A 24,797-nucleotide genomic window follows, 5' to 3' on the forward strand; every position below is an offset into this window, starting at 1 on the left:
TTTGCGCTTGTTTTTTTGCTTTCACTTTGCAATCGTGCGAACTGTGTATAGAGAGCGACAGCACTGATCTGTGAGTGATGATAATTTGTGCACCAATTCCTCTGACATCGTCTTATTAATCGTTAGCTTACTATGCAAACATGACAAGTGAAATCTCCCGCAGCAAGCTTAAACATGTGAGAGGTTGATCGCGCAGAGAATCGCTGAGCTTATGTGAGTGAGCGTGTAAAAGCATTTCAGTTCTGCTGAGCCAAATAAGACAGGTCAGGGTGAAGAAGTGACAGCCAAAGAAAAGCTTACCACAAAACGGAGAAGTTATGACAAATCAGACTATAAGGCAAAAAGAAAGTGCAGCTTTATGGTTTCATGGACAAAAGAATTTCTGTGGCTGCAATATGATGAGCTAAATAACCAGGGCTGCACATAAGTGGTCCGCAGGTGCGCATTCGCTGTCAAAATAAAAAACACGCACAAGGGTTAGGGTTAAATTAAAAAACTGTACTTTTGAGTTAAAATATATATTTATAATTTTAATAAATGACAAATTAAAAATGCATGAACATTTTTTTGTATCGAAAAAATATCGAACCGTGACACCAAAGTATCGAACCGAACCGAACCGTGAATTTTGTGTATCGTTGCACCCCTACAACTAACCCGTGTGAATAGGTCTTCACATATAAACCTCTGAACATGTATACAAGACCACATAGCAAGCACATAGTTCTCAATAGAGTTAGCTGTGCAGTGGATCTGTAATCCTTTGTCCTTGTTAATGTAAACAAAACTGCTAATCTTATTAAGGTGGAAGGAATCATTAGGAATTTTTATTTTATTAGTCCTTTATTTATCTAAGTAAAAAAATCTCATTGAGATTGAAAATCTCATTTTTCAAGAGAGAGAGATATGTTAAAATTTAGAAAGAAACCTAAAGCAGTCAGTAGCAAAACTGGGTCCTGGTCATTGGTTTTTTTCTAACACAACAACGACTGAAAAAGTACGTCGCTCCTACTGAAGAACTACATCCAGAAGACCAAAGCGAATGTTTCTGTCTGCCTGCACAAAGCTGCTACTTGAAACCCATTAAAAGTCTGAACCAAGGTCCGCTATGTAAGAACATCAAATGTGGAGGAGCTTGAGAAATTCAAAGCAGAACAGCCTGGGATTGCTCAGGAGACATGTGTGAGACTTGGTGAAAACTACAAATGACTGCACGGTGTTAGCAGTCAGAAAGGACGTAGCTATGAACATAAGGGAGGCTAATAATTTTGACCCTGGTAGTTTCTCGCTTTCATGAAAAGTAAAATATGCAAGCATCCAAAATAAAACTAGGGTGTTTGCAAAAGCATGTTTAAAATTCCTCGCTCAGTTTAGCTTGGGAAATTTTCAAAAGCTATTTGTCCATCATCCACCTCCTAAGATAAAATGATAGGGGCAGATGGCCAAACTTAGAGAAACCTAAAGAAATGAGACATGGAATGGAATTGTACTAGGTTTTAATTTAACCATTTACCTTTAAAACTGACTGCACATGTGCTTTCCACAACCAAATGCTTACCTCTTCAGCTAGTGCCTTTTAAACACAGTCACTACCCAAATCTACTGAGCGGCGACTCCATCTAATTCACAGTACACAGTGCAATAGTTACATGCGTTTTCTTTACAGTGAAAATAAGAAAATAAAATGTCAATCTATATTAATTGACATATATAAATCTTTGTAATTTTCTGGATATTTATAATTGAGCTATTTGTATACATTAGAGCTATTTCTCATAACTTTGTAATATATTGTATTATTTAATTTAATGCAGTCTAATTTTCTTGAAGACACTGTAACCACATAATGTCCTTAGGGATTAATTGTTTTTGAGGAAGCAGATATTTTCTCCAATGTGTTTCTCCAATCAGAACAGGCAATCAGATTAATTTATTAATCCCTAAGGAAAGACAATAAGAACAGTAACAGACTGAATATTTGACTCTAAACTGTACTATTAAAGTAGTCTGTAAGTTCATTTGTAAAGTTTGTCTTTTTTTCCCAGTTCACAAGGACAGTTTTCTTAGCGATGCAAAAGACAGTAAGGACTATATATATGATGTATTTTATTCCATATCTAATTCACTTATGTTACCTATGACACACACCTTGGGAGGGTGGGATACAGCAACTAACCCGTGTGAATAGGTCTTCACATATAAACCTCTGAACATGTATACAAGACCACATAGCAAGCACATAGTTCTCAATAGAGTTAGCTGTGCAGTGGATCTGTAATCCTTTGTCCTTGATAATGTAAACAAAACTGCTAATCTTATTAAGGTGGAAGGAATCATTAGGAATTTTTATTTTATTAGTCCTTTATTTATCTAAGTAAAAAAATCTCATTGAGATTGAAAATCTCATTTTTCAAGAGAGAGAGATATGTTAAAATTTAGAAAGAAACCTAAAGCAGTCAGTAGCAAAACTGGGTCCTGGTCATTGGTTTTTTTCTAACACAACAACGACTGAAAAAGTACGTCGCTCCTACTGAAGAACTACATCCAGAAGACCAAAGCGAATGTTTCTGTCTGCCTGCACAAAGCTGCTACTTGAATCCCATTAAAAGTCTGAACCAAGGTCCGCTATGTAAGAACATCAAATGTGGAGGAGCTTGAGAAATTCAAAGCAGAACAGCCTGGGATTGCTCAGGAGACATGTGTGAGACTTGGTGAAAACTACAAATGACTGCACGGTGTTAGCAGTCAGAAAGGACGTAGCTATGAACATAAGGGAGGCTAATAATTTTGACCCTGGTAGTTTCTCGCTTTCATGAAAAGTAAAATATGCAAGCATCCAAAATAAAACTAGGGTGTTTGCAAAAGCATGTTTAAAATTCCTCGCTCAGTTTAGCTTGGGAAATTTTCAAAAGCTATTTGTCCATCATCCACCTCCTAAGATAAAATGATAGGGGCAGATGGCCAAACTTAGAGAAACCTAAAGAAATGAGACATGGAATGGAATTGTACTAGGTTTTAATTTAACCATTTACCTTTAAAACTGACTGCACATGTGCTTTCCACAACCAAATGCTTACCTCTTCAGCTAGTGCCTTTTAAACACAGTCACTGGGCTTTAGTTTCTCGTTTTCATGAGATCTATTTATCTCCTCCTTGGTTTTCCAGGTTCCTTGTCTGTGGTGAAAATAGGAATATAAAATTATGATGCACCTACAGAATGACTTTGACCCTGCCCTGTGAGTCACTGCACTGTGGGCAATACCTTGATTTCTTACTGCAGAGCCAGCAGATGAGTCCCACTGTAATACCAACTAGGACGAGCCCTGCCACAACACCCCCTATGAGCTTTGCTTGGTCCCGATCTTCTCGAGATCCTGTAAACACAGCACCAAACAGCTTCAGCTTAAAATTATCATATGCCCACACATACGCTCACATGCACACACAAACAAGTTGAGCTGTGATAAAACTACATAATGTGTCTTCTTTAGCATATTCACAATGATTCTTGAACTACAGAGATCCTCTTTGCTCAAGCAATGCAATTTTATCAGATAGGTCTACTGTTTTATGCAATGCTTATAATTCTGAGATTTGTTCACATTTACTTTAGTGACATGAAACAATCTGTTTAGATTGCAAGACGGCAATAATGGCAGTGCACAGTGGAATGTTGCATTTCATAACACCAAAGCACTAAAGCCTAAAGATGCATTATATATTAAGGGAATAATGAATAGAAAAGAATAGGCATCTTATAATATAACCAGCAACACAGTGCAGTAGTTAGCACTGCAGCAGTTAGCACTGTTGCCTCATAGCATGTAGGCCCTGAATTCAAATCCTTCTGCCATAGCCAAAAGCGATGGGATAGTTAATTTGCTATTTTAAACTGGCCATAGGCATGAATGGTTGTCTCTCTTTCTGTGATTGACTGGACACCTGTTTACCATTTTCCCTATAATACATGTGACAAGGACCCCCTTGACCCTAAATTGGATGAGTTGGAAAAAGTGGATTAATATAGCAGTTTCATAAAGGATTCAGTCACTGCCTCTCTCCACGTCCCCACCAGATAATTTCTGTTGTGTTACAGACGTGTAGCATAGCTGTTTTTTCTGCAGACTGACCTTTTTTTTTAATATATTATATTCTATTTATAAGTGTGGAATGTACATTATTAATCAGTATAGGGTAACCTTACTTTTTTTTTAACCTCTGGCAGTTCACCACTTACTTTTGTACCATTTCACACTATTGTTTGAACTTGAACGACTTGAATTGCAATAAGTAACTAGAAAAATGGGGTTGTTCTAAAACTTGTGACCATAGCTTCACAGATAGTGTTACATCTAGTCAGTTTATTTTTAGAGCAGGTCTCAATGGTGTAAATTAGCATATATAAATTTAGTGTTTCATGTACATGTTTAAAACACATTCCTGATTATGCCTGGGCATGGGAACCATGCCCAGGCTTAATCACAGAACCCACATTGAGCAGTTAAACTTGCAATTATGTATAATTTCTTATGTATTTCAAGAAAGTCAAATTAGGTAATAGCACGGAAAATCAAAATCACTTACCTCTTCCTTTATTTTCCTCCTTAAAAACTGAAATGAAAAATGAATATATCAGAACTAAATAAAGAAAAGAAATTAAATAAAACAGACCAACACCATTTGTCTAAACACTCTTCTTAAAGCCAAACAAAATTCTGCACTGATGTAAATGGAGACGGGGCTGGCCAAATGTAGTCTCAGAATAGGAAATCAAAGATTTTTCCACTAATTGTAAGTGCAAGTTTTATATAAACACATTCTGTAGTAGTTTAAATCAGCAAATAACTACGGTTGATAACAGATCTTAATAACTTGTAGAAATTTACATTTAAATAAAGGAATTGACCATACTCTCAAAGAAAGGAAAACATTAAAGTTTCACATTGAAGGACATGGGTGGTGCAAATAAAAATACAACTTTAAATATTTAATGCATAAGATAGATAACAAAACTGTAGAATGTTTTGCAGCTGTATTAATATTTTCCAATCAATCATATTTGCTTTTGATTGTTAATCGAATATTTTCTTGAATATATCTATTGACTTTTCAGGTCTTTTATTTCTTGTATATAGATATAGCTTCATAATTAAACAATAAGAACATTAAATCTGATGTCTTGTATTCATTACAAAGGTATAGATTGAAATACACTACTTTTGATTAAGAAGCACATCACACATCAGTAAGAGATCAGGACCAGCTTGAATTTTAGCTGGTATTGGATTGTAAATGCTGCCTAATTAGGCTAGTACAGACTAATAGATTCTCTTCAAGCAGCATTACAGTACTGGAATTTAAAAGATATTGAGAAGATGTCTGTTCAAACCTGTTTGACTTTAGTTATCCACTGCACAGAATTATCACACCTCTCTCACTCCTCACGTCTGTATAAAATAAAGCCAACCAACTAAGTAGTTCACAGCATTAACTTACCAGAGGAAACACTGATTGTCTCGGCATGTTGTCCCAGGCGGTTACTGACGTTGCAAGTGATAGTCAAGTTCTCCTTGGGGACTATGGTGATTTTATGAATCACTTTGCCATTGATGTAGGAGCTCTCCTCCTGAAGGCATACAGGACACACATTGTATTGGCTTAACTATTCTACAGGATATTTTCTATGTTCTTTGTCAGTTGCATAATGGTGTCATGATGTTAGTTCTCTTCCTTTCAATATATAATATCTCAAAATGTCCTAGGATCCTCATGTCCTTATGCTACACACTGGAAGAAGCGCCCAAGGAAACGGGAAAAGCTGGCTAGTACACTCGCCAGAATCAGGGCTCATCTCTGTGCTTCTTATGGAACTAGACCAGATGAGTACACTATTAGATGGATTCTGCCTGTTGCCCCTAGAGATCCCACGCCATTGGATCAGCTGGTCCACACTACGATTTAATAGTGTGTCACTTTTGTGTCGCGTTTTCCTAAGCAGATTCGGTCCTCTGGACGTAGCATGTATCCCACAAATCTTCGCACCCTTGCTCATACTTTAACGTCTGCACCCTTCCCGGCTCCATTAAATGCTAGCTCACCAGCAAACAAGATGTTTGTATTAAATGACTTAAAGTCCAGCAGCTGGATTTTCCATTTTTGACAGAAACTTGGCTTCTACGTGACAAGTCTGTTGCTTTTTCTTCCTCCAGCTCATTCTTCAGCCTCCCTCAGACCTAGTGGTGCTGGTTTAGCTATAGTGTTCAACACCCATTTTCGTTGCCATAAAGCAGTGCAGGATTGTTCATTCTCAAGTTTCGAAATCCAGCTTTTTGAGCTACACCTGAATAGTCCTGTGCCTTTGCACAATTATAAGCACTTTATCCAAGAGTTTTCAGATTTTATGACCAGAACTTTTCTTAAGTTTGATCAGCACCTAAAAGACGAGCACCTAATGGTTTAATAGTGTGTCAATTTTGTGTCGCATTTCTTGATCCTGGGATAATTAACTTAAGCTGTGAAAGCATCAAGGATTTTCTGATATTTTAAATTAATTTTTAAGTGTACTAAAAATATTTTTGATATTCCTGGCCTTTATATCCAGAGATTAATTAACACTGGCCTTGTTACAGGTTGTTCCCTATCATGTTTTAAAGAGGCTATAGGTGAGCCCCTTTTTAAAAAAACACAGTCTGGGCCCAACTGTTCTGGCTAACTACAGGCCAATTTCAAAGCACCCCCTTCTTTCAAATGTTTTAGAGAAATTGGTCTACTCACAGTTGCAGGCTTAATGGGATCTCTGAAATTTTTCAATCTGGTTTTAGATTACTACACGGCACTGAGACAGCACTTTTAGGGGTTTTTAATGATATTCTATTAACTGTGGGTTCTGGCAGACCTGCTGCCCTCTTGTGGTTGGACCTGGCAGCAGCCTTTGACACAGTTGACCATGATATCCTCCTTAAAGGATCTGTTCTTCAGTTGTTTCAGTCATACTTATTTGGAAGGACCTTTTATATGAACATGGCTCAAAAATAGCCCCTCTTAATTATGGGTGAATTAAGGGTCAATTTTGGGTCCAGCCTTGTTTGACCCGGTATGTTGTCACTGGGGTCTATTTTTTCATAGTATAACCTTTTATTTTACTGTTTTGCAGATGACTTGAAGAGACTAATTGCCTTAAAGATGCTAAACAGTGGATGTCCTTAAATCTTTTAAAACTAAATGAAAAATAAACAGAAATGGTTATTTTTGGCATCTCTGTTAGTAAATATTGACAGTACTCTGGGCCCTTTATCTGCTCATTGTAAGACAAATGTTAAAAACCTTGATGTGTACTTTCATGGTTCCTTTAAACTGTGTAGGCAGTTGAGTGCAGTAGTCACTAGTCAAGTAGCTTTACCCATCTCAGACAGCTAGCCAAGGTAAAGCCATACCTTCCAACTAATGTCTCTGAACATGTTTCGACTACATGTTATCCACTTCAAGGTCTAAACTTAAATCTTGTAGCAACAGAGACTTCTCTGTGGCAGGTCCCAGACTCACAAACACTGGAAAATTTTAAATCTCTACTGAAGACACATTTTTTTGGACTGGCTTCTAGCACATGTTGCTTGAACAATTTTTTGTTTGCTTTAATAGCCTCGAGTCATTGTTGTTCTTAGTTGTTTTTATTATCTTATTGTATTTTTCTTTCGATCTTATATTTTTATTGTATCATTGTCATGCATGTGCCTTATTTAGTTCCTTTTTAGTTTGTAAAGCACTTTGTGCAGCACAAGCTGTTGTAAATAAATCTGACAGTAAACCCATCGAGCAAAATCATTCTGGTAGGAGTTCATACAAGCTACTTTTCTATTCCTTTTATCTTACAGCTGCATAAACTGGAGCAGCCAGGGATCGACCCACCCTTTGATACCCCTCCATTGTCTAACTGGACATGTGCTTAAGGTAGTAAAACACAATGACAACACTTACCTTTATTGGGTTATTGACACTCCACTGGAACTGGGGTTTTGGTACTCCTTCAGCTTCACAGGTTAGGACTGTGTCCTTGCCATTAGCAGCACGATATTTAGTAAGGTTGGTGATCCGAGGCTTTCCTGATACAAACACATTATTTTTCTTTTTTACATTATTATCTTTGGCATCAGACCATGCAACATCATTGAATTTACAAAATATTACAACATATAGTTTTTTTTCTTCAGACAACCAAACTAAACATTGTTGAGTTGTTATGCCCTTGTAAATCTTACAGTGAAGGTGCATCGGGTATAAAGTTCAAGAGAATTTATGAAAGAAGCCTCAAAGCTATAAGTTCAGTGACAATAACATCAACAGCAGACTGGGATCGAACCACCAACCCTCCATTTAGTAGGTGACCTGCTCTACTACCTGAGCTACAGCGACCCCAGTATTGTGTATTAAAATATGAAGCCAAGTGGTCCTGCCAAGTATCAATGTGTGTGAAGACTGCATTCTTCCTTACCTTCTATGACTAGTTGAAAGCTCTGACGTCGTGTCAGACCAGTCAGTGAAACTTCACAGATGTAGTCTCCAGCATCGGCAAAGGTCAAATTACTAAACTCTGGTCTCTTCACCATCTTTCCATTCTGCAAAGCAGCATCACATACAGTCAATGTTTTAATAATCTGGACCTTTAACTCTAATGTAAGTGAAACAGCAAAATATACATTTGCTTATCACCAAATTTGGTTAAGTTTTACTTATTCAGCTGCCTTTGCATGTGGCCCTACCAAGGACAGGTAATAGATATGTAAATCAGATGATATCAAATAGTTCTCTACTCTTTAGCCACTGCTCTTGTTCAAGGTCACAGGAATGTTAGCTTAAGTGGAAATTCAATATCATGAAGCTAACATGGAGTTTATACAGCCATATTACACAAAGACCCAGTTAGAAAATGTCTTCTTTTCTTGCAAACAATTTCATTTACTTTAATATTTTAAATGCCTCTTTTCTGAAAAACAATGTATTCACACAGTCCTTACCTTTTTCCATAACTCTTTAGCATCACCTGAGGTACTCTTCTCTATCTTCACAGACAGGGTTTCCCCAACGTTCTTCACAACCTCTCCAGTGGGACTCAGACTTAGGTCCAGGTCTGGCAACACATACAACAGAAAAAAAAAAAAAAAGAGTCAAGTAAGTTCAATTCTGTTAATTTTTAAAATTTTATTTCTTTACTGTTTATTTATTGTTTTATCACGGTAAAGCACTTGTTGTTCTTTAGTGTGATAGCACAGTGTTTCATTCATTTTGGCCGTTTTAGGCCAAAGGAAAAAACTGCCATTGATTCAGTGTGTTGGCTCTCACTGCGGTAAAGTGTCATTTTCTGTTCCTGTTACCTGTTTTCTGAAAACTTATAGATGACGTCTATTTCACAGTGTAATCATCCTGTGCTATCCAAAGCACACTCTCTATTGATTCACCTTCTAATTATATTCACAGTATTCATTCACCGTGTCGCCATTTGCCAACTTTCTCTTAAGCATTCACATGATTGTTATCCTGCTGCACATTTTTGGCACTTAACTACTTCCACATACTTTGTGCTACAAAAAAAGTTCTGATACCAAAATGTTCAGCTTCCTCTGGTGAGGTGTGCTATTACTTTTTTTTGTAACTTTTAAATTTCTTATGATTTTTTTTTTAAAATAAATCCTCTTCAAACCCACCCTACATTGAAACTTAACTACTTCAGCATACTTTGAGCTAGAGAAAAACGCAAAACTTTTAATGGGCCCCAAGACCTTTAACTTTTCAGGTATTACTCGGTGTTTTGATATCTTTTACGGTTTTCAAACAGTAACAGTTTAAGTTTATGAAGAATTAGATTTTTCATTGAATGTTCCCACTACTGCATGTTGACATTACCAACTGTAAAGACTGAGGCTGGAGAGTAGTCTGAAAAACTGTTGTCCTCTTTCATCTAGTGTCATCCTCACTGAGATAAGATTTATGGTTCTCTCTAAGAAATGTCACCGAAGCGCAGCCTCCCCCATCCACCTTGCCCATAGAGGACAATGTTAAAACAGCACCTAAACTTCAGCTGTGGCTGTTTTTCCACCTTGTCCAGCAGACAAGCTACTATAGCCCAAACTGCTGAAAAACTTAATTCTGTTTCTAAACCAGTTAGGGTTATGTCCACCGCCTTAAGCACCAACAACGGGCACGTGAGCATCAGAAATGGACAATGGAGCAAAGGAAGAAGGTGGCCAGATCTGATGATTCATATTTTCTTTTGCATCACATGGATGGCTGGGTGTGTGGGGTAATAACAGGATAATAATAATGATACAATAATAACACTAGAATAACATATTCATACTCATTCAGTGTAATTAATCAGTGATGATTAAGTATGTCTGTAGATTAAGCTAATTTGTACCTCTGAATATTTTAAATTTATGGATATTATTTTAGCTGGAAACATATTTTTAAAAAAAACACAACCCAAAAGCATCAGTAAACAAAGTGCCTTGTTATAAACAGGAATTAAAAAATGTTCACTCCAGGTGGGAAACATTATATTTTGTTTGTTCTGCCACAGTCATTTGTCCTTGGTCCTTTGTTATGTTATAGTATGCTTTAGCTCTGGTTATGTCATAAGTACTCACAACTAACAACAATGTTCTGGGAGGCCTCCACTTTCTCGTTGTCAACCAGTGAGCATTTGTATTCACCCGTATCCTTTCTGTTGATGGCAGTTACAGTGTAGTTGTCCGAATTTTCAACCAGCACTTTTGTGCCCTGGTGAAGAGCAGGAGTTAAGAGAAATACCATTAAAAAAAACAGACAAAAAGACAATAACTAGAAGTACCACATTCACTCACGGGGCACTTCATTAGTTGGACCTTGACAGTATCAGGTTGGACCACAGAAAAGCCTTAATCATCATAAAGGAATGGCCATAGTGTGCAAAAATACTCAACTAGGCTGTGGCATTTGAAAGATGCTCAATTTGCTATTAAGGGGCCAAAAGTGTACCAAGACAACATCCCCCTATTATGCCAACACAACTAGCCTGAACAGTTGATACTGTTCTGTTTCAAGGTTTGTAGTGTTGCACTTTCAGAAATGCTCTTTTGCATTGCACATTGGTTACAATAAGTGGTTATTTGAGTTTCTGTTGCCTTCAATCAGCTTGAAGCATTCTGGCCATCCTCTAACCTGTGGTATCAACATAGAATCTTCACACAGACATTTGCTGCTATTTGTTGCTCACTGTATACTTTCTCTTTTTTAGACCATCCTCTGTAAATTCTAGAGATGGCTTTGTGGGAAAATTACAGTGCTGCTGAACTACTTAGACCAGCCTTTTTGGCACCATCAAACGCCACATTCAAGGACACTTTTTAACCATCTTTCTTCCCCATGTTGACGCTCAGTTTAAACATGAGCAAGTCGTCTTGATCATAACTACATGCTTAAATACATTAGGTTGCTGCTGTAAAATTAGCTGATTAGTTATTAGTCTTAATAAGTAGCTGAACAGATGTGATAAAGTGGTCAGTGACTGCATATTAAGCATGCATTAAGTACAATATATGTCAACCAGTCAAGCTGCAGTTTACATTTATGTCTGTCAAGATTTTTATAACACCAGTAAAAACTCAACTAAATTTGAATTTATCAGGTGGGTAAATAATGTGGCATCATCAGTTATTACATGTGGTCAAAAAATGATCTAACCAAAACTCCACCTGAGATCATCACATTTTGGGAGGTCCTCTGACCACCAAAACCTGAAAATCTTGTGTTCTACGTGAACATAAGTGCCAAGTCTCTTTTGACCGTTTGGTGGATCAAGAAACATTTTTACTCATCTGCAAGATAAACAATGGGATCTGGCTCACCTTAATGTGAAAAAAGAAGGATCTAGGTGGAGGGTTGCCATCAGCAGTACACTTTAGTGTCACATTATCTCCTTCTATAATGGACGGCTGTGACATAATCTGGAGAGTAACTTGCTCCGATGGATCTGTAAATATGAAATATTATTCAAAGACACCTCCAACTGACGAATAGATAACTCTCAAACTGGCTCAACTCATTTAATTGGTATAAAATAAAATTATTATTATTATTATTATTATTATTATTATTATTATATGACTGATCAGTACTTTATCTACTGAGCGATAGGTATGAATTGAAAGCAATTCACAAATATAAAATTCTCCCATGATGTAGTCCCAGCAAGGACTTAATTATCCAACAACCCCCTTCCATCTAATCTAACATTCCAGTAACAGAAAAGACAGGAGAGGTGAGAAATGCAGTAATTAGGATTAATCTGTGGCTAAACTGAAAGTAACTTGAACATGGCAGCTATACACTGGTCAAAAGTTTTAGAAAACCCCATTTTTTCAATTTTTTTTAATTTTTATTATGCAGTTTAATGTCTCATTGCACGCTGAAATGAAAGCATAGTAAAACTAAACAAATTCAGTGGAAAAAGAAATCATGGAATCAATTTATAGACCAAAATATATTCTAACTTTGGAGTCATAAAAGTAGCCACCTTTGGCACATATAACAGCTGAACAGACCAGTGGCATTCTTTCTACAATAGAATCAAATATTCTTCAGAAAGTTCTTTCCATATCTGTTGCAGACATTCCCATAAATGTGTGGCACTTGTAGGTTGCTGTGCTTTCACCCTTCTGTCCAGTTCATCCCAAACTAGCTTGATGGGGTTTAAGTCTGTAGACTGTGCTGGTCACTCCATGTTTTCAAGCTTACCATCTGGTTTGTTTTCCTGAGGTAGTTCTGGCATAGCTTGGACTTACGTTTTGGGTCATTATCTTGCTGTAGGATGAACCGCTGACCAACTAGGTGCATACCAGAGGGTATTTCATGGCACTGCATAATGCTGTGGTAGCTGTTTTGGTTCAGGGTGCCTCTCACTCTGTACAAGTCACTGAACGTGGATCCAGGAAAACAGCCCCAGACCATCACACTTCCTTCTCCATGTTTGACAGTTTGACAGTCCTTTCACCTATTTGAAGGCGTACAAAGATCCTGCATGATGAACCGAAGATTTTAAATTTTGATTCATCGGTCCATAATACCTTCTTCCAGTCTTCAGTAGTCCAATGGTGGTGTTTCATGGCCCAGGCAAGTCTCTTTGTCTTATTCTGATGTCTTAGCAATGGCTTTCTTGCTGTAACTCGTCCAGTCAAACCTGCAGGTCGAAGTCTTCTCTTCACAGTTGAAACTGAGACTTGCTTACTACGACCACTATTACATTATATTATACTATTATATAACTATTATTTTAAATAATAAATAATGTATTTTTTTATCCTCTGGCAGTTCTCTACTTACCTTTTTTACCATTTTAAGCTATTCATTGGACTTAATCGCCTTGCATTGTGATAAATAACTGGAAAGAATTGGTGTTCTAAAACTTTTGACTGGTAGTGTATATAATAAAAAAAAAAAATATTAAGACAGAAAACGTCCCTGAAATGCAAAGAATTTTACATTTCCTCTTGTCAGATTTTAAAATTCACAGTTTGGTTTGCTGCAGTGAGAGAGCCCCTGTTCCACAGCTTTGAAGAGAATCTCTTAAAAAACATGGTGCATGAGTTGAAGCATGCAGTTTTACACACTACGGAATTTCTTCCAAAATTTTCATTGGATCTTATCTAACAGCAATGAAAGCATTTTAGCCATTTATTTCCTAAAAACCTTAAGCATACAAGTATTAAAATTACTTTGTGGCAATGTAGCTCTATATGAGAAGATGGAAAAAACAGATTTCATATAGTTGTAGTACAGTGATACAGACAGATGTCAGCACTGCCTTCCACTCACAGTGAATGGGAAAAGGTTCCAGCTCAGTCTCCTGATTAATCAGTGTGTGTGTGGCTTCACAGGCAAAGATTGCATCAGCATCCTCTTTGGTGGCTGCATATTGGAGGGTGGAGAGCATGGTGGATAGGCCTGTGTCAGGATCCAGCTTCAAGTGGTTAGTGATCACAACGGCTGGAAAGGCAAGATGACAACCACACCAGACACATGTACATACCCACACAGACAGACAGACAGACAGACAAACAGTCAAAGACACACAGATTTCGTCAGCTGTTACTATTCCAACATTGCTTTGATTTAGATAATGCAAGTCAAGGACTTTCCTATTAATCATAATCAGAATACTTTATTAATCCCTAAGGAAATTATGTAACATTTATGTAATAATTATAATGTATTACTGTGTTCCTTCTGACAAGTAAGCAATGAATTTTATCATATATCGTTTTAGCTATTCTCTTGAATAAATATGATGCCCTCCAGAGGGATATCTATGACAGCAACTTCCCCAGTGTAACTGGATAGTTTACAGGTGACCGTAAGGGAAGAAATGCATTACATTTTTGATCATCTTTCAAAAGTTGTCCATTTTTTCTCCACTTGATAGTGGCTGGAGGGTTTGCTTCTGCCACAACACATGTTCCAACCTAAAAATGAAAGAAAACAAAACATAAACAATTATACACCAACTTGCATTTTTGTCACACTTAAAGGTTTTAGATCATTAACATCCCACAGATATGTCATATGTCAAGTACAGCAATTTTAACAACTGCTGACATTTACTTGGACTCTCTGATTGATCTTTCTGACTTCTTAGGAGTGGATGTGATTCATCACACAGCCACTCCTGGGAAGATTCACCAGCGTTCTAGGTTTCCCCATTGTAAATAATAATCTCTGTGGTTTACTGGAGTCACAAAGCCTTAGAAATGGCTTTGTAACCCTTTCCAAACTGATAAATGTTAATAACTTTGTTATCAGAGGTTTCTTTAGATTGAGATTGATCTTTTAATTTACTTAAATTTGTCAGAAAAGTTGTAAGTTGCTACTTAAGCGATTTCTTGATGCAACTGGTATGAAAAAAAAAAAATCAGGCCTGGGTATGACCAGTACAACTGAACTCAGCTTTTAAAAAACAAAACAAAAAAAACTGTGGTTAATCGTAGTTTATTCACGATTTAATGAGGGCCGAGTGGCAGTTAGGTTTGGGTAGTGTTTCTCCCTTAGTAAATCACCATTTAAATATTTACTTGGTTCTTTAGAACACTATTTAAAGCATAAAAGACATTATTCCAAAATATATTTCCTTCCTACTGCTGCAATCATGGTGGTCGGAGCTAAAAGTAGAACATGGTTAAGTTCAAGAAAACATCTAACTTTTAACTACATAATTTCTAGAAGTTAAACGTTATCTAGATAAACAAAAATATCTGAGCTGCAGTGCCCCTTCCTCTTCAAGGACAAGTGGACCAAAGCTATACCAGCAAAATGCAGCATACATATACAATAGAAAGTGTGATTGTAGGGGCCAAGTTTTCCATTTTTTATTATTTTTCCATCAGTTTATTTTCCTTTCATTAGTCACATCTTATGTAACGTACACATTCAATACTGCTTGGAATTTCTTTTTTCCCCTACTTCAGTTGTTTATACTATCTGCTATGAAAGTTTCCTCATCTCGGCTTAAAACCAATTACTACTTAATGCCTGCAGAATGGGGTGTTCATTGCAGGGTAGGTGCAGATGGTAGCATGAAACTTTGCACACCGATTTTGGTGTCTCATGTGTCGCACAACACAATCTTTGTGGTGTGTTGGCTAATTGTGCACATCTCGATTTTTTTAACCTTGCATGTTGTGCTGCGGCCTCCGCAGCTGGGCTGAAGACAGGAGTATACAATTGTTTCAGTTTTTACTACCATTTTAATGATAATACAGCACAGGAGCTCAGGAATATACAGATATGCAGAGGGAGATGTTAAAACAGTTAAAACTTGCAAAAAAAACCAAACAAACAAACAAACAAACAAAAAAAAAAAACCCACTCTACAAAGTCTTCGCTTCTAGTTTTGACTATAGTCCTCTTATACTAGCCCTTATGTAGCTGTATTGTCTAAGTCACGACAGCTATTGTTCAGGAGAATACGGCAGCTGCTTCCTGTGCAGTAACAGCGTGTATAAATACAAGTTTCTGTGAAACATGGTTTTGCAGAGGTGAGCGGAGCAGGCACATTCTGGCCTAGAGATAACCAAAGAAGCAAGTCACTTCAAATTGAAAAAAGAAATCTTATGAAAGGTCTCTGTTGTAAAGACAGACAATGTAATTTTACACATACAATGTTACAATGATGCCACTGGTTACTGTATAATATGCTTTAGATGTTATAAAGCTTCGTTTCAGCCTAGTATAAACCACAAAGACTTGTCTAAGCTGATACTATTTCATGTATAATGCTGAAGCAAGCTCTTAGTACTTTCACAAGTAAAAACCACATTGTGACAAAATTAGACGTGGCCTTCAGAAGGAGCAGTCTAACAGTGACTGTCAACAACAAAACCTGCCTTCATTACAGTCACCTTCATGGCAAAACAGACATTGACTGACTTTTGTGATCTAATGAAAATGCTATAAGAACAAGGTCATGCTTTCTGCATTCTCCACCACTAAATCTCTCTCTCTCTCTCTCTCTCTCTCACCTAATACTGCATAACTAGATTTTGCAAACATTTCTGTATACACAATTCACGTTGCATCATAATAATAATAATAATAATAATAATAATAATAATAATACATTTTATTTGAGGGCGCCTTTCAGAAACCCAAGGTCACCTTACAAAAACACAATTAATAAGATAATAATAACCGGTGAGCAGCAGCAGCCAAGCGCGCCAGCGTTCACTCGACCGGAAGTAAAACCCATGGAACAACCTGACACATCTGATGGACAAACACTGAGACTTACCGCTGTTAATTTGTCTTTCTCTAATAATTCACTTTTGTCCATAATCCGCACTGGTGATGGCTTCTCTGCAAACACAAAAGGACAAAATCAAGGTTTCGAATTAAATTCAATTTTTAGATTGCATCAAATTACAACAAAAGTTGTCGTAATATTGTAAAGTAAAGACCCTAAAATAATACAAAGAAACCCCAACAATCAGACGACCACTAATGAGCAAACACTTTGGTGACAACGGGAGGTAGTTTTTCCTTTTTCCTCAGCTCTTTTTGAGAGAGTGGCACGGTTGCCCTTCCGTTGGTCTTCCTTGGTCTCTTGTGCTCTGAGGGTCTCTGGATGTCTGGAGCCCGGATCTCCTCCATACCTGCTTCAGGAGGACAGGGCTATGGCTCCCCACACCCTCTAGCAGATCATTACATGAAGGAACCTTTTGAATACAAACGCGCTCATGCTCACAGGTGTACACACGGGTGCTCAAAGACAAACTACACCCTTTTTGGCTCCTACCTCAAAGCACACTGTGCGCTGTCAATCTTACGTGCTGCACAATAATATTCAATATTTAGTATTTACTTTTATATTCACATAGATTATTGCGATGATGTTGTTTATTATATTGCTCTCTTTTGTTTTTGCTTGTTTTCTTTTTTTCTTTCTCAACAGGTGATCCAGGTGATTGATATATGTATTTTTTGTCTGTTTGTTTTGCTATTTTTTGCCCTTTATCACTGTTCCTCTTCCCCACTGTTTTTCTTTCCCTGCCTCTCTTTCTTTCTCCCTTTCCTTTCCCCCAGCCATGTCTGTCCCATGTGTAGCAGGTGGAAATAAAATAAAATAAACAATAGAAACAAAGGTGAATCAAATAGACCAATACGGCAAGGCTGGGATGGTCCATTTGGTAAAGTAAATCCGTTGGGTATCTTTCTTGGCCTTTAGACAATTCTGATGGCAAAAAAAACAAATGGGACAGGCGGGAAAAGACAACGGGAGGTTAAAAACTCCCTTTTAACAGGCAGAACCAGGCTCAGGGAGGGACGACCATCTCCCATGATTGGTTGGGAGTGAGGGGAGGAGGACAGGACAAAAGACATGCTGTGGAAGAGGGCAAGAGAATAATGAAAACTCCTTAATTAAATGCAGAGTGGTGTTTAAACACATGATGCGTCCAAAGGGGTGAGAGGACAAAAAAGCCCAGTTTATCATGGGAAGCCCCGAGAAGCCAGGTCTATTGCAGCATTACTAAAGGAGGACCTGTTCTAGCCTAACTATGTGCTTTATCGCTGAATCAGGCCACTTATCCAGGAATTTTAAGCCTGATTTAAAAAGTAGAGAGGGTGTCTGTCTCATAAATCCAAGCTGGGAGCTGATTCCCCAAAGAGGAGCCTGAAAGCTGAAGGCTCTGTCTCCCATTTCAGAACCACAAGTCTGACATTAATGGCCTGTATTTGTATAGCACTTTTACTAGTCCCTAAGGACCCCAAAGCGCTTTACACAACCAGTCATCCACCCATTCACACACACATTCACACACTGGTGATGGGGAAGCTACATTGTAGCCACAGCCACCCTGGGGTGCACTGACAGAGGCGAGGCTGCCGGACACTGGCGCCACCGGGCCCTCTGACCAAATTAGCAGTACAACAAGGCCCTGCAGATCTTGATTCAGTCTGTAGGTAATGTTTTGATCAGACGTAGGTAGCTAGGAGTATTTCAAAGGTGCAGAGCCTGGTCTCCAATTCAATTATCCTGGCCTCCAGAGATGTAAACAAGCTACATTTATTACAAGTATTATTATTACTAAAGGAGGCCGAGGAGTAGCTAAACATCTGACACATTGAGCAGGTGAACAGGCCATGCTACTACCGAGTCGCTAAGCTAAGCTAGTGAATCTCTAAGTACACACTGAATGAATACTGTGAATATAACTAGCGAGTGAGTCAGCAGAAAATGTACTTTGGATAAAGCATGTGAAGATTACACTATGAAATAACATGCTACATACAAGTCTAAATTTAAATTGGCTACACAAAAATACTACTGTGCATTGTAACAGGAAGTGATACAATAACGCAGAGAGCCAACACCCACATATATTTTATATTATATCACATATAATAGAAAATATTATATAATTCAATTGCAATTTGCCTCCTGTTCCATCTTTATGCCCTGTTTCACAGTTGAATTTGCAAAACCCATGAGCTGGTGATACATCAGGACTTTTGGGAAGAGAAATCTTGATTCCAAACTGTATTTCCTTAAGCACATAAGCCACAAAAGTGCCAAATCCATAGTGGATAACACATTTGAAACAGCTAATTTATAGCTGCTATATATTGAGTAAGCTTGACAAATATAATTGGTTTGGGTTAATTATTGAGTGCTAAAAATTAAATTAATTTCAGTTTTATTTATATAGTGCCAAATCACAACAGAAGTTGTGGTGCTTTTTATTGTAAGGTAAGCCCCTACAATAATGCAGAGAAAACAAGAACACCTGAAGAGTCACATGATCCCCCATGAATAAGCACATCGGCAAAGTGGGAAGGGAAAACTCCCTTTTAACAGCCAAACTTAACGCACACTTTACAATGACCTGTTCACTTTTGTAAAGGCAGACTACCTGGCTAGGTGTGTTTGTGTTGTCTGGGAGTGTAAACATAAAAAGACAAGACTTTCAGTTAGGCTCTTGTTGCATAAATGACATTTGAAAGGATGAATTACCATGGATTTGACATGAATTAAAGTTGCAAAAAGATTAGAAATATTATTATGTCACACTTTTACCAAAAGCTCGCTTTGGTTTTTTGTTTTTGTTTTTTTTTACAAAAATAAAGTTTAGACTGCCTTGGTGAATAATTAAGGGGAGGAGCAAATTCAAGATTGTAGTTAAGCTTACTGTAAACAACAACAGAGACGGGATACTCCATGAGGTTGGCGTCTGACACCACCATGCAGGTGAAAGTCCTCTGGTCTTTGAGTGAGGCCTGAGTAATGAGCAGGCTGAAGTGCCTATTGATGCTGACCCGTTGAGCATAACCATCTGTGGCCTGAACTGTGGCCTGGTCACTGTGAGCCTGTTTGATTAACAGATCACCAGGTGTGCCATCATCTTTTTCCTAAAGTGTAAGGCAACAGAAGAATAAGACAAAGAAGACAGGGTTTGTCAAATCTGTACAAATCTTCATTCTTCAAGCATATTTATATAGACATGCACAAAAATAGAACAATTTTAAACAATGCATTTAAGCTTTCATTCAAGCATTCTCCAAGTAGAACGTACAAATGTATCACATATGTGCTAATTAGAATAGGTGTACACTGCTAACTCATAATGCAAAATTCAACAGGTCATCTTTGCCAGGTAATCTCTTTAATTACAGTGTGGATTAAGTGGAGCCATATTTATCTGACTTCTTTAAATAAGTCTTGAAGACACTAGCTGTAGATTTATGATGGACATAAGCCTAAAGTTTTGCCCTAGACAGGACACTCTCTCATAGTTTTATTTTATTCATTCCCTTAAGCTGGGCATACATTGTGCAATTTGTCACACAACAACCGTGAAAAGAGTTGGATGGACATTGCTGCTCCATTGCAGCTGGCTGGTCAATGTTTTTCATTAGCAATTTAGCAAAGTTGATGGTGGTGGTGTGTGTCTGTGTGAGTGAAAGACAGAGAGGGAGAGAGAGAGAGACAGATTTTGTGTTATAAGCTTCATGTTATGGACGCACAGTGTGAGCACTCAGGTCGTGTTATGAAGGAAGGAAGGCTCAGAGTTTAGTGAGTGGGTGTGCTGGGATGTGCTAAAAGGTGGGCCTTCACAACAGGTCGCATCAGAGCACCGGGCTGTATAGTGTAAGACCATGCATTGTGACCTACGAACTTCTAATCCCTGTGATTCAAACCTACAGTTTGAGCAGAAGCTGCATAATGCGACTGAAAAAAAATTGCACAGTGTATGCCCAGCTTTAGACTGGATGGTGATATTCACACAGCTGGTTGCTTACTTCACAAGTAACTCAATGTCAGTGTGTACTTACATATTTCCACTTGATGAACATCAGATCTTCCGGTGGTGGAGCTCCACCATTGCATGGCATAACAATGGTTTCTCCATACAAAGTAGTCAAGTTTGCTGTTCCCTTTACTGCATAACAAAAGACCACAAATTGTTAGAATAAATAAACATATAAAGTGCTACCATCTACCATTTAACTGGAAAAAAAAAACGTACACGGGTGTTTTGGAAAACGGAGATTTTCCGTTTTCGTTTTAAAAAAGAATCCCGTCCACACGTAAACGCAGAAATGGTGGCAATATATTTCTAACCGTGTAGAAATGTTGGCCAATCAGAAGTCTAGAAGCCTCAGTGGGAAATAGTAAACAAGGATGGGGCATAGAAGCAGAACCGAGTCGTATGTGTGGAGGGACAGTAACTGTGTGTGTATATGTAAGCATTTAAACACTGCAGAGAGTACAATTAACAGTAACAGTATTGTAGAAATTCATTTCACCGAAACAATAACGTGGCGCACAGTGTTACGTCAAAAAAGGCGCACACCCTTGACGCTGCATTTTCTCCGTTTTTCTTGTCCACACGGAAATGCAAAAACTGAGTTTTCAAAAATATCCACCCTGGCCGGAGGTTTTAAAAATCTCAGTTTTCAGTGACCGAAAACGCCGTTTACGTGTGGACAAAAGGTGCAAACGCATAGAAAAATCTGCGTTTTCAAAAATACCCGGGTACGTGTGGACGTAGTCTCAGTAACATGTGTACAGCAACAGCTGGCATTTTGAGTACTGCTTGTTTGCACCCTGATTAGCCAAACCTGGGTACATGAACATATCCATGTAGCTCTTCTCCCCTGACTCAATCAATCCTTGTGTACATCAAACCCACTTCCAACTGCTGAGATCTTAAGAAACCCAGCAACGAAAATAATCATTAATGTACCAGTGGGTCAGTGAGCAGCTCCTCCCAACTATAACTGTCTTAAAATGCCTGGGTGTTAATAAGTGAGTCAAACTATAGCACAATATCCTGTCACTCCAAATGTGATGTGTGATACCATGCATCACAACGATCATGTGTAATGTCAAAGAAGTAAGAAAATTGGTGGAAAAAGATGGATGGACAGTTAAAACAATATTGCTTGTTTCCCTGTCCAGTTTCTTGTCACTGAATTCTGCATTTCTACAAAAAATATATATTAACTGTTAAAAACAAAGCATGTTGAAAAACTGTGAGTACAAACACTCGAATATTACTGAGTGAAATTAGCCAAAAATATAGAAAGTGAGAATGGTAAGAGAAAGGCTAACAACATACAATGAAATTTTTTATTTTTTATTATGATGAAAATGTTAATGTAGCCTTGGCTATTTGTTAAGGTTTGAAGTGACTTTGTGGAGTTATTGTTCAGAATTTCACCCTGCTCAGTAGCGAGTAAAAAAAAAAAAAAAAAAAAAAACCCAACAACTTTGTTTAGTATAGTTTTTGTGTAACTGTATAAGTTTGTTCTATAGATGTTGAATGTAGCTTTGTTTAAAGTTATACTATATGTGTAAAATTTATTTTGGCTCTAAGCAAGTTGCTGTTTGAGTTCTTTATAAAGTGCAGATGTTGCCGATCCGTGGAACCAGCACCTCAATACAGAGATGTGAGATATAACGAAATATATCAGATGATGATATCAAAACATCTATTGTTTATTTTGTGCTGTCGCAAAAGACACGATTTACTGTAATATGTTTTAATTGCCTTAGATGACAGTTTGCAATAATCACCACGGTACAGCAGAAGAACCAGGCAAAACAAATTGAGGAGCTCGTTCCTAAACGAGGGCCTACCTCTGTGGTGTGGACGTGATTCAGTTATGAAAAGTGTGACATGGAGGAGAAAACTGCACAAATTATACAAGAAAATGGTCCCCACCACAGACACAAACACAACAAACCTTCTTTGCAAGAATCACATTAAAGAGTACAGAGAAAGTTTATGAATCAGAGGCAAATATGAGCCAGGTCCTCATAATAAACCTCAGACTCAAACATTAGAACAGGCTTTTCCCTGTGGTACGCCATGTAATAAAGACTCAGAAAAAGAATCATGTCTATTACAAGTTACATCTATAAATATATGGTTTCATGCAATGGCAAAAAAAAATTGCCATTGCATTTTTTGCCATTGTATCCAATCACTGGATGATTGTGTGAGTCATCCAGTGTGTGTCACTACTGGATAACACCATGTAAGGTCCATATTAGTTAATCTAATCTAAATGTAAAAAAAAAAGAAACTTTTGATGTGGTAATGATATAAACTATTCACTAAATTTGTAGGAATTGCACTATATAATTTTGGTCATATCGTGTAGTCCTACAAAACAGGAAGTGTAGATGGTCTCTCTGTTTAAAACACCCAGTCCAATCCAGTCCAGGGGACTTGCCTTGTTTGTTGCCTCGATCCTCTGGTTGTCTACATTGATTTAAAAAAATAGGAGCCCCAAGTAGTCTTGCACTTCAGGTATTTACAGCTCCAGTCACTACTGACACACTCCAGAGAATGTATGCAATACACTGAATACCAGATAAAGTTGTCACTGACAATGGGCCCAAGTTCTCAAATTAGGTTTTCCGATTAGACTCCGGCACATCTGCAATGAACAAGGCATTTGCTAGAAACTCTGACTACATCTTACACAACCACAGCAGAGTTGGTGATAGGAAGACATTGAAGGCAATGAAAATTTCTCTGATGCAAACTTGATATATAAGTGACTATGTTCAATCTAACTCTTGCAACTTCCAAATCTCAATACTCTTTAAGGTCTTGGACTTAGGGGTGAGCGATATATCGAATATACTGTATCACAAGTTTTTCCATATATGATGGCTAAAATGGCTTTACCGTAACCATTGAGTATAAATTGCCATGGCAATATTAAGCTGTCTGCATGCAATTCACTGTGAGTGTCTTTTCTCCCAAACTCTGCGAATGCATCATTAATTTCCCCCTCCCAAATGGAACATTTTCTACCTGGTACACCGTGGTGAATTCTTGCTTAATGTCCTTTTTTGTTGCTGTGATCGTTTGCTGGTAAAGGTCTAGTGTTGATCACAGGAAGAAACATACTGTTGACAGTACAGTCGTTTGTAAAAAACAAAACAAAACACTGAGGGATCGATTTGAATGACTGATTGGCTAAAAATAACATTTGTTTTTGGAGGTTATTTAAACATATTGTGATATATATCATGTATCGTGATGTAGGCAAAAAATATTGTGATATTAGATTTTCCTCATGTCGCCAACTTGGAATGTGAATACCACAGGCTGCAGTGTTCAGAGCAGCGCGAATCCAAGCCCAAGCCTTTGATTTCAAAATTAAAAACAAACAAAACACATTTCTATTTATCTGGAAGAAAAAAAAATACCATCCGTTTTATAAAAGCACTAATTTCCTTGCTTTTAAAAACCTAAAATGTGACATATCCCTCTGTCTTTCGGAAGACCATATATAAAATCAAAGTTAAAATTATATAAACTTCTCGATCAACTTCATGCTGGCCCATGGTTAATCCTAGATGTGATGCCCTAGAGAAGCACAGAGGGATGGAAAGGCAAGTGCCCTTGGGAATTAAGGCTAATTAATTCTATATGGGAAAATGGCCTTGTGTAGACTCAGCAGACTGTTGAGGCACCAGCATGTCTGGAGAGAAACAGAATATCCTCTTGTTCAAAATGCCTTTCATTATTTACAATTCATGTAATTAGACAAAAAATAATGCCCAGTACAAGAACTTGTTTTCTGAGGTCCGAAACATGTCCAACAGGCAAGTAAACCAATTAAAAACTAAGACAATGTGACCTGCAGATGTCCTTCCTCCTTATACATGTTAGTGTGCTTATCACAAGGCACCAGTGGTGGACCTGGCAATTCTAGTTTTCTAAGCAATGCTGAGCAATGCTGGGCAGTGAACA

The 24,797-nt window shown here is 37.7% G+C and overlaps 1 protein-coding gene across 2 annotated transcripts in view; it reads right to left on the reverse strand.

The window, feature by feature from the left end:
* alcama (activated leukocyte cell adhesion molecule a) overlaps positions 1 to 24,797 on the reverse strand; it is a 43,638-nt gene that overhangs the window by 5,192 nt on the left and 13,649 nt on the right. For both annotated transcript variants that reach the window (XM_040012826.1, XM_040012816.1), the window contains exons 2-15: positions 20,854 to 20,960; positions 19,710 to 19,929; positions 16,814 to 16,878; positions 14,405 to 14,492; positions 13,846 to 14,016; positions 11,880 to 12,004; positions 10,641 to 10,773; positions 9,012 to 9,124; positions 8,489 to 8,612; positions 7,975 to 8,099; positions 5,497 to 5,626; positions 4,585 to 4,611; positions 3,263 to 3,374; positions 3,078 to 3,174 (exon numbers count right to left, since the gene is read on the reverse strand). In XM_040012826.1, the coding sequence (XP_039868760.1) occupies positions 3,096 to 3,174; positions 3,263 to 3,374; positions 4,585 to 4,611; positions 5,497 to 5,626; positions 7,975 to 8,099; positions 8,489 to 8,612; positions 9,012 to 9,124; positions 10,641 to 10,773; positions 11,880 to 12,004; positions 13,846 to 14,016; positions 14,405 to 14,492; positions 16,814 to 16,878; positions 19,710 to 19,929; positions 20,854 to 20,960 (1,619 nt within the window). In that variant the 3' untranslated portion in view covers positions 3,078 to 3,095. The remainder of the gene's footprint in view (positions 1 to 3,077; positions 3,175 to 3,262; positions 3,375 to 4,584; positions 4,612 to 5,496; positions 5,627 to 7,974; positions 8,100 to 8,488; positions 8,613 to 9,011; positions 9,125 to 10,640; positions 10,774 to 11,879; positions 12,005 to 13,845; positions 14,017 to 14,404; positions 14,493 to 16,813; positions 16,879 to 19,709; positions 19,930 to 20,853; positions 20,961 to 24,797) is intronic.

The sequence above is a fragment of the Simochromis diagramma genome, unplaced genomic scaffold (genome assembly GCF_900408965.1).
Source record: "Simochromis diagramma unplaced genomic scaffold, fSimDia1.1 OVJJ01000123.1, whole genome shotgun sequence".
Classification (NCBI taxonomy): Eukaryota; Metazoa; Chordata; class Actinopteri; order Cichliformes; family Cichlidae; genus Simochromis; species Simochromis diagramma.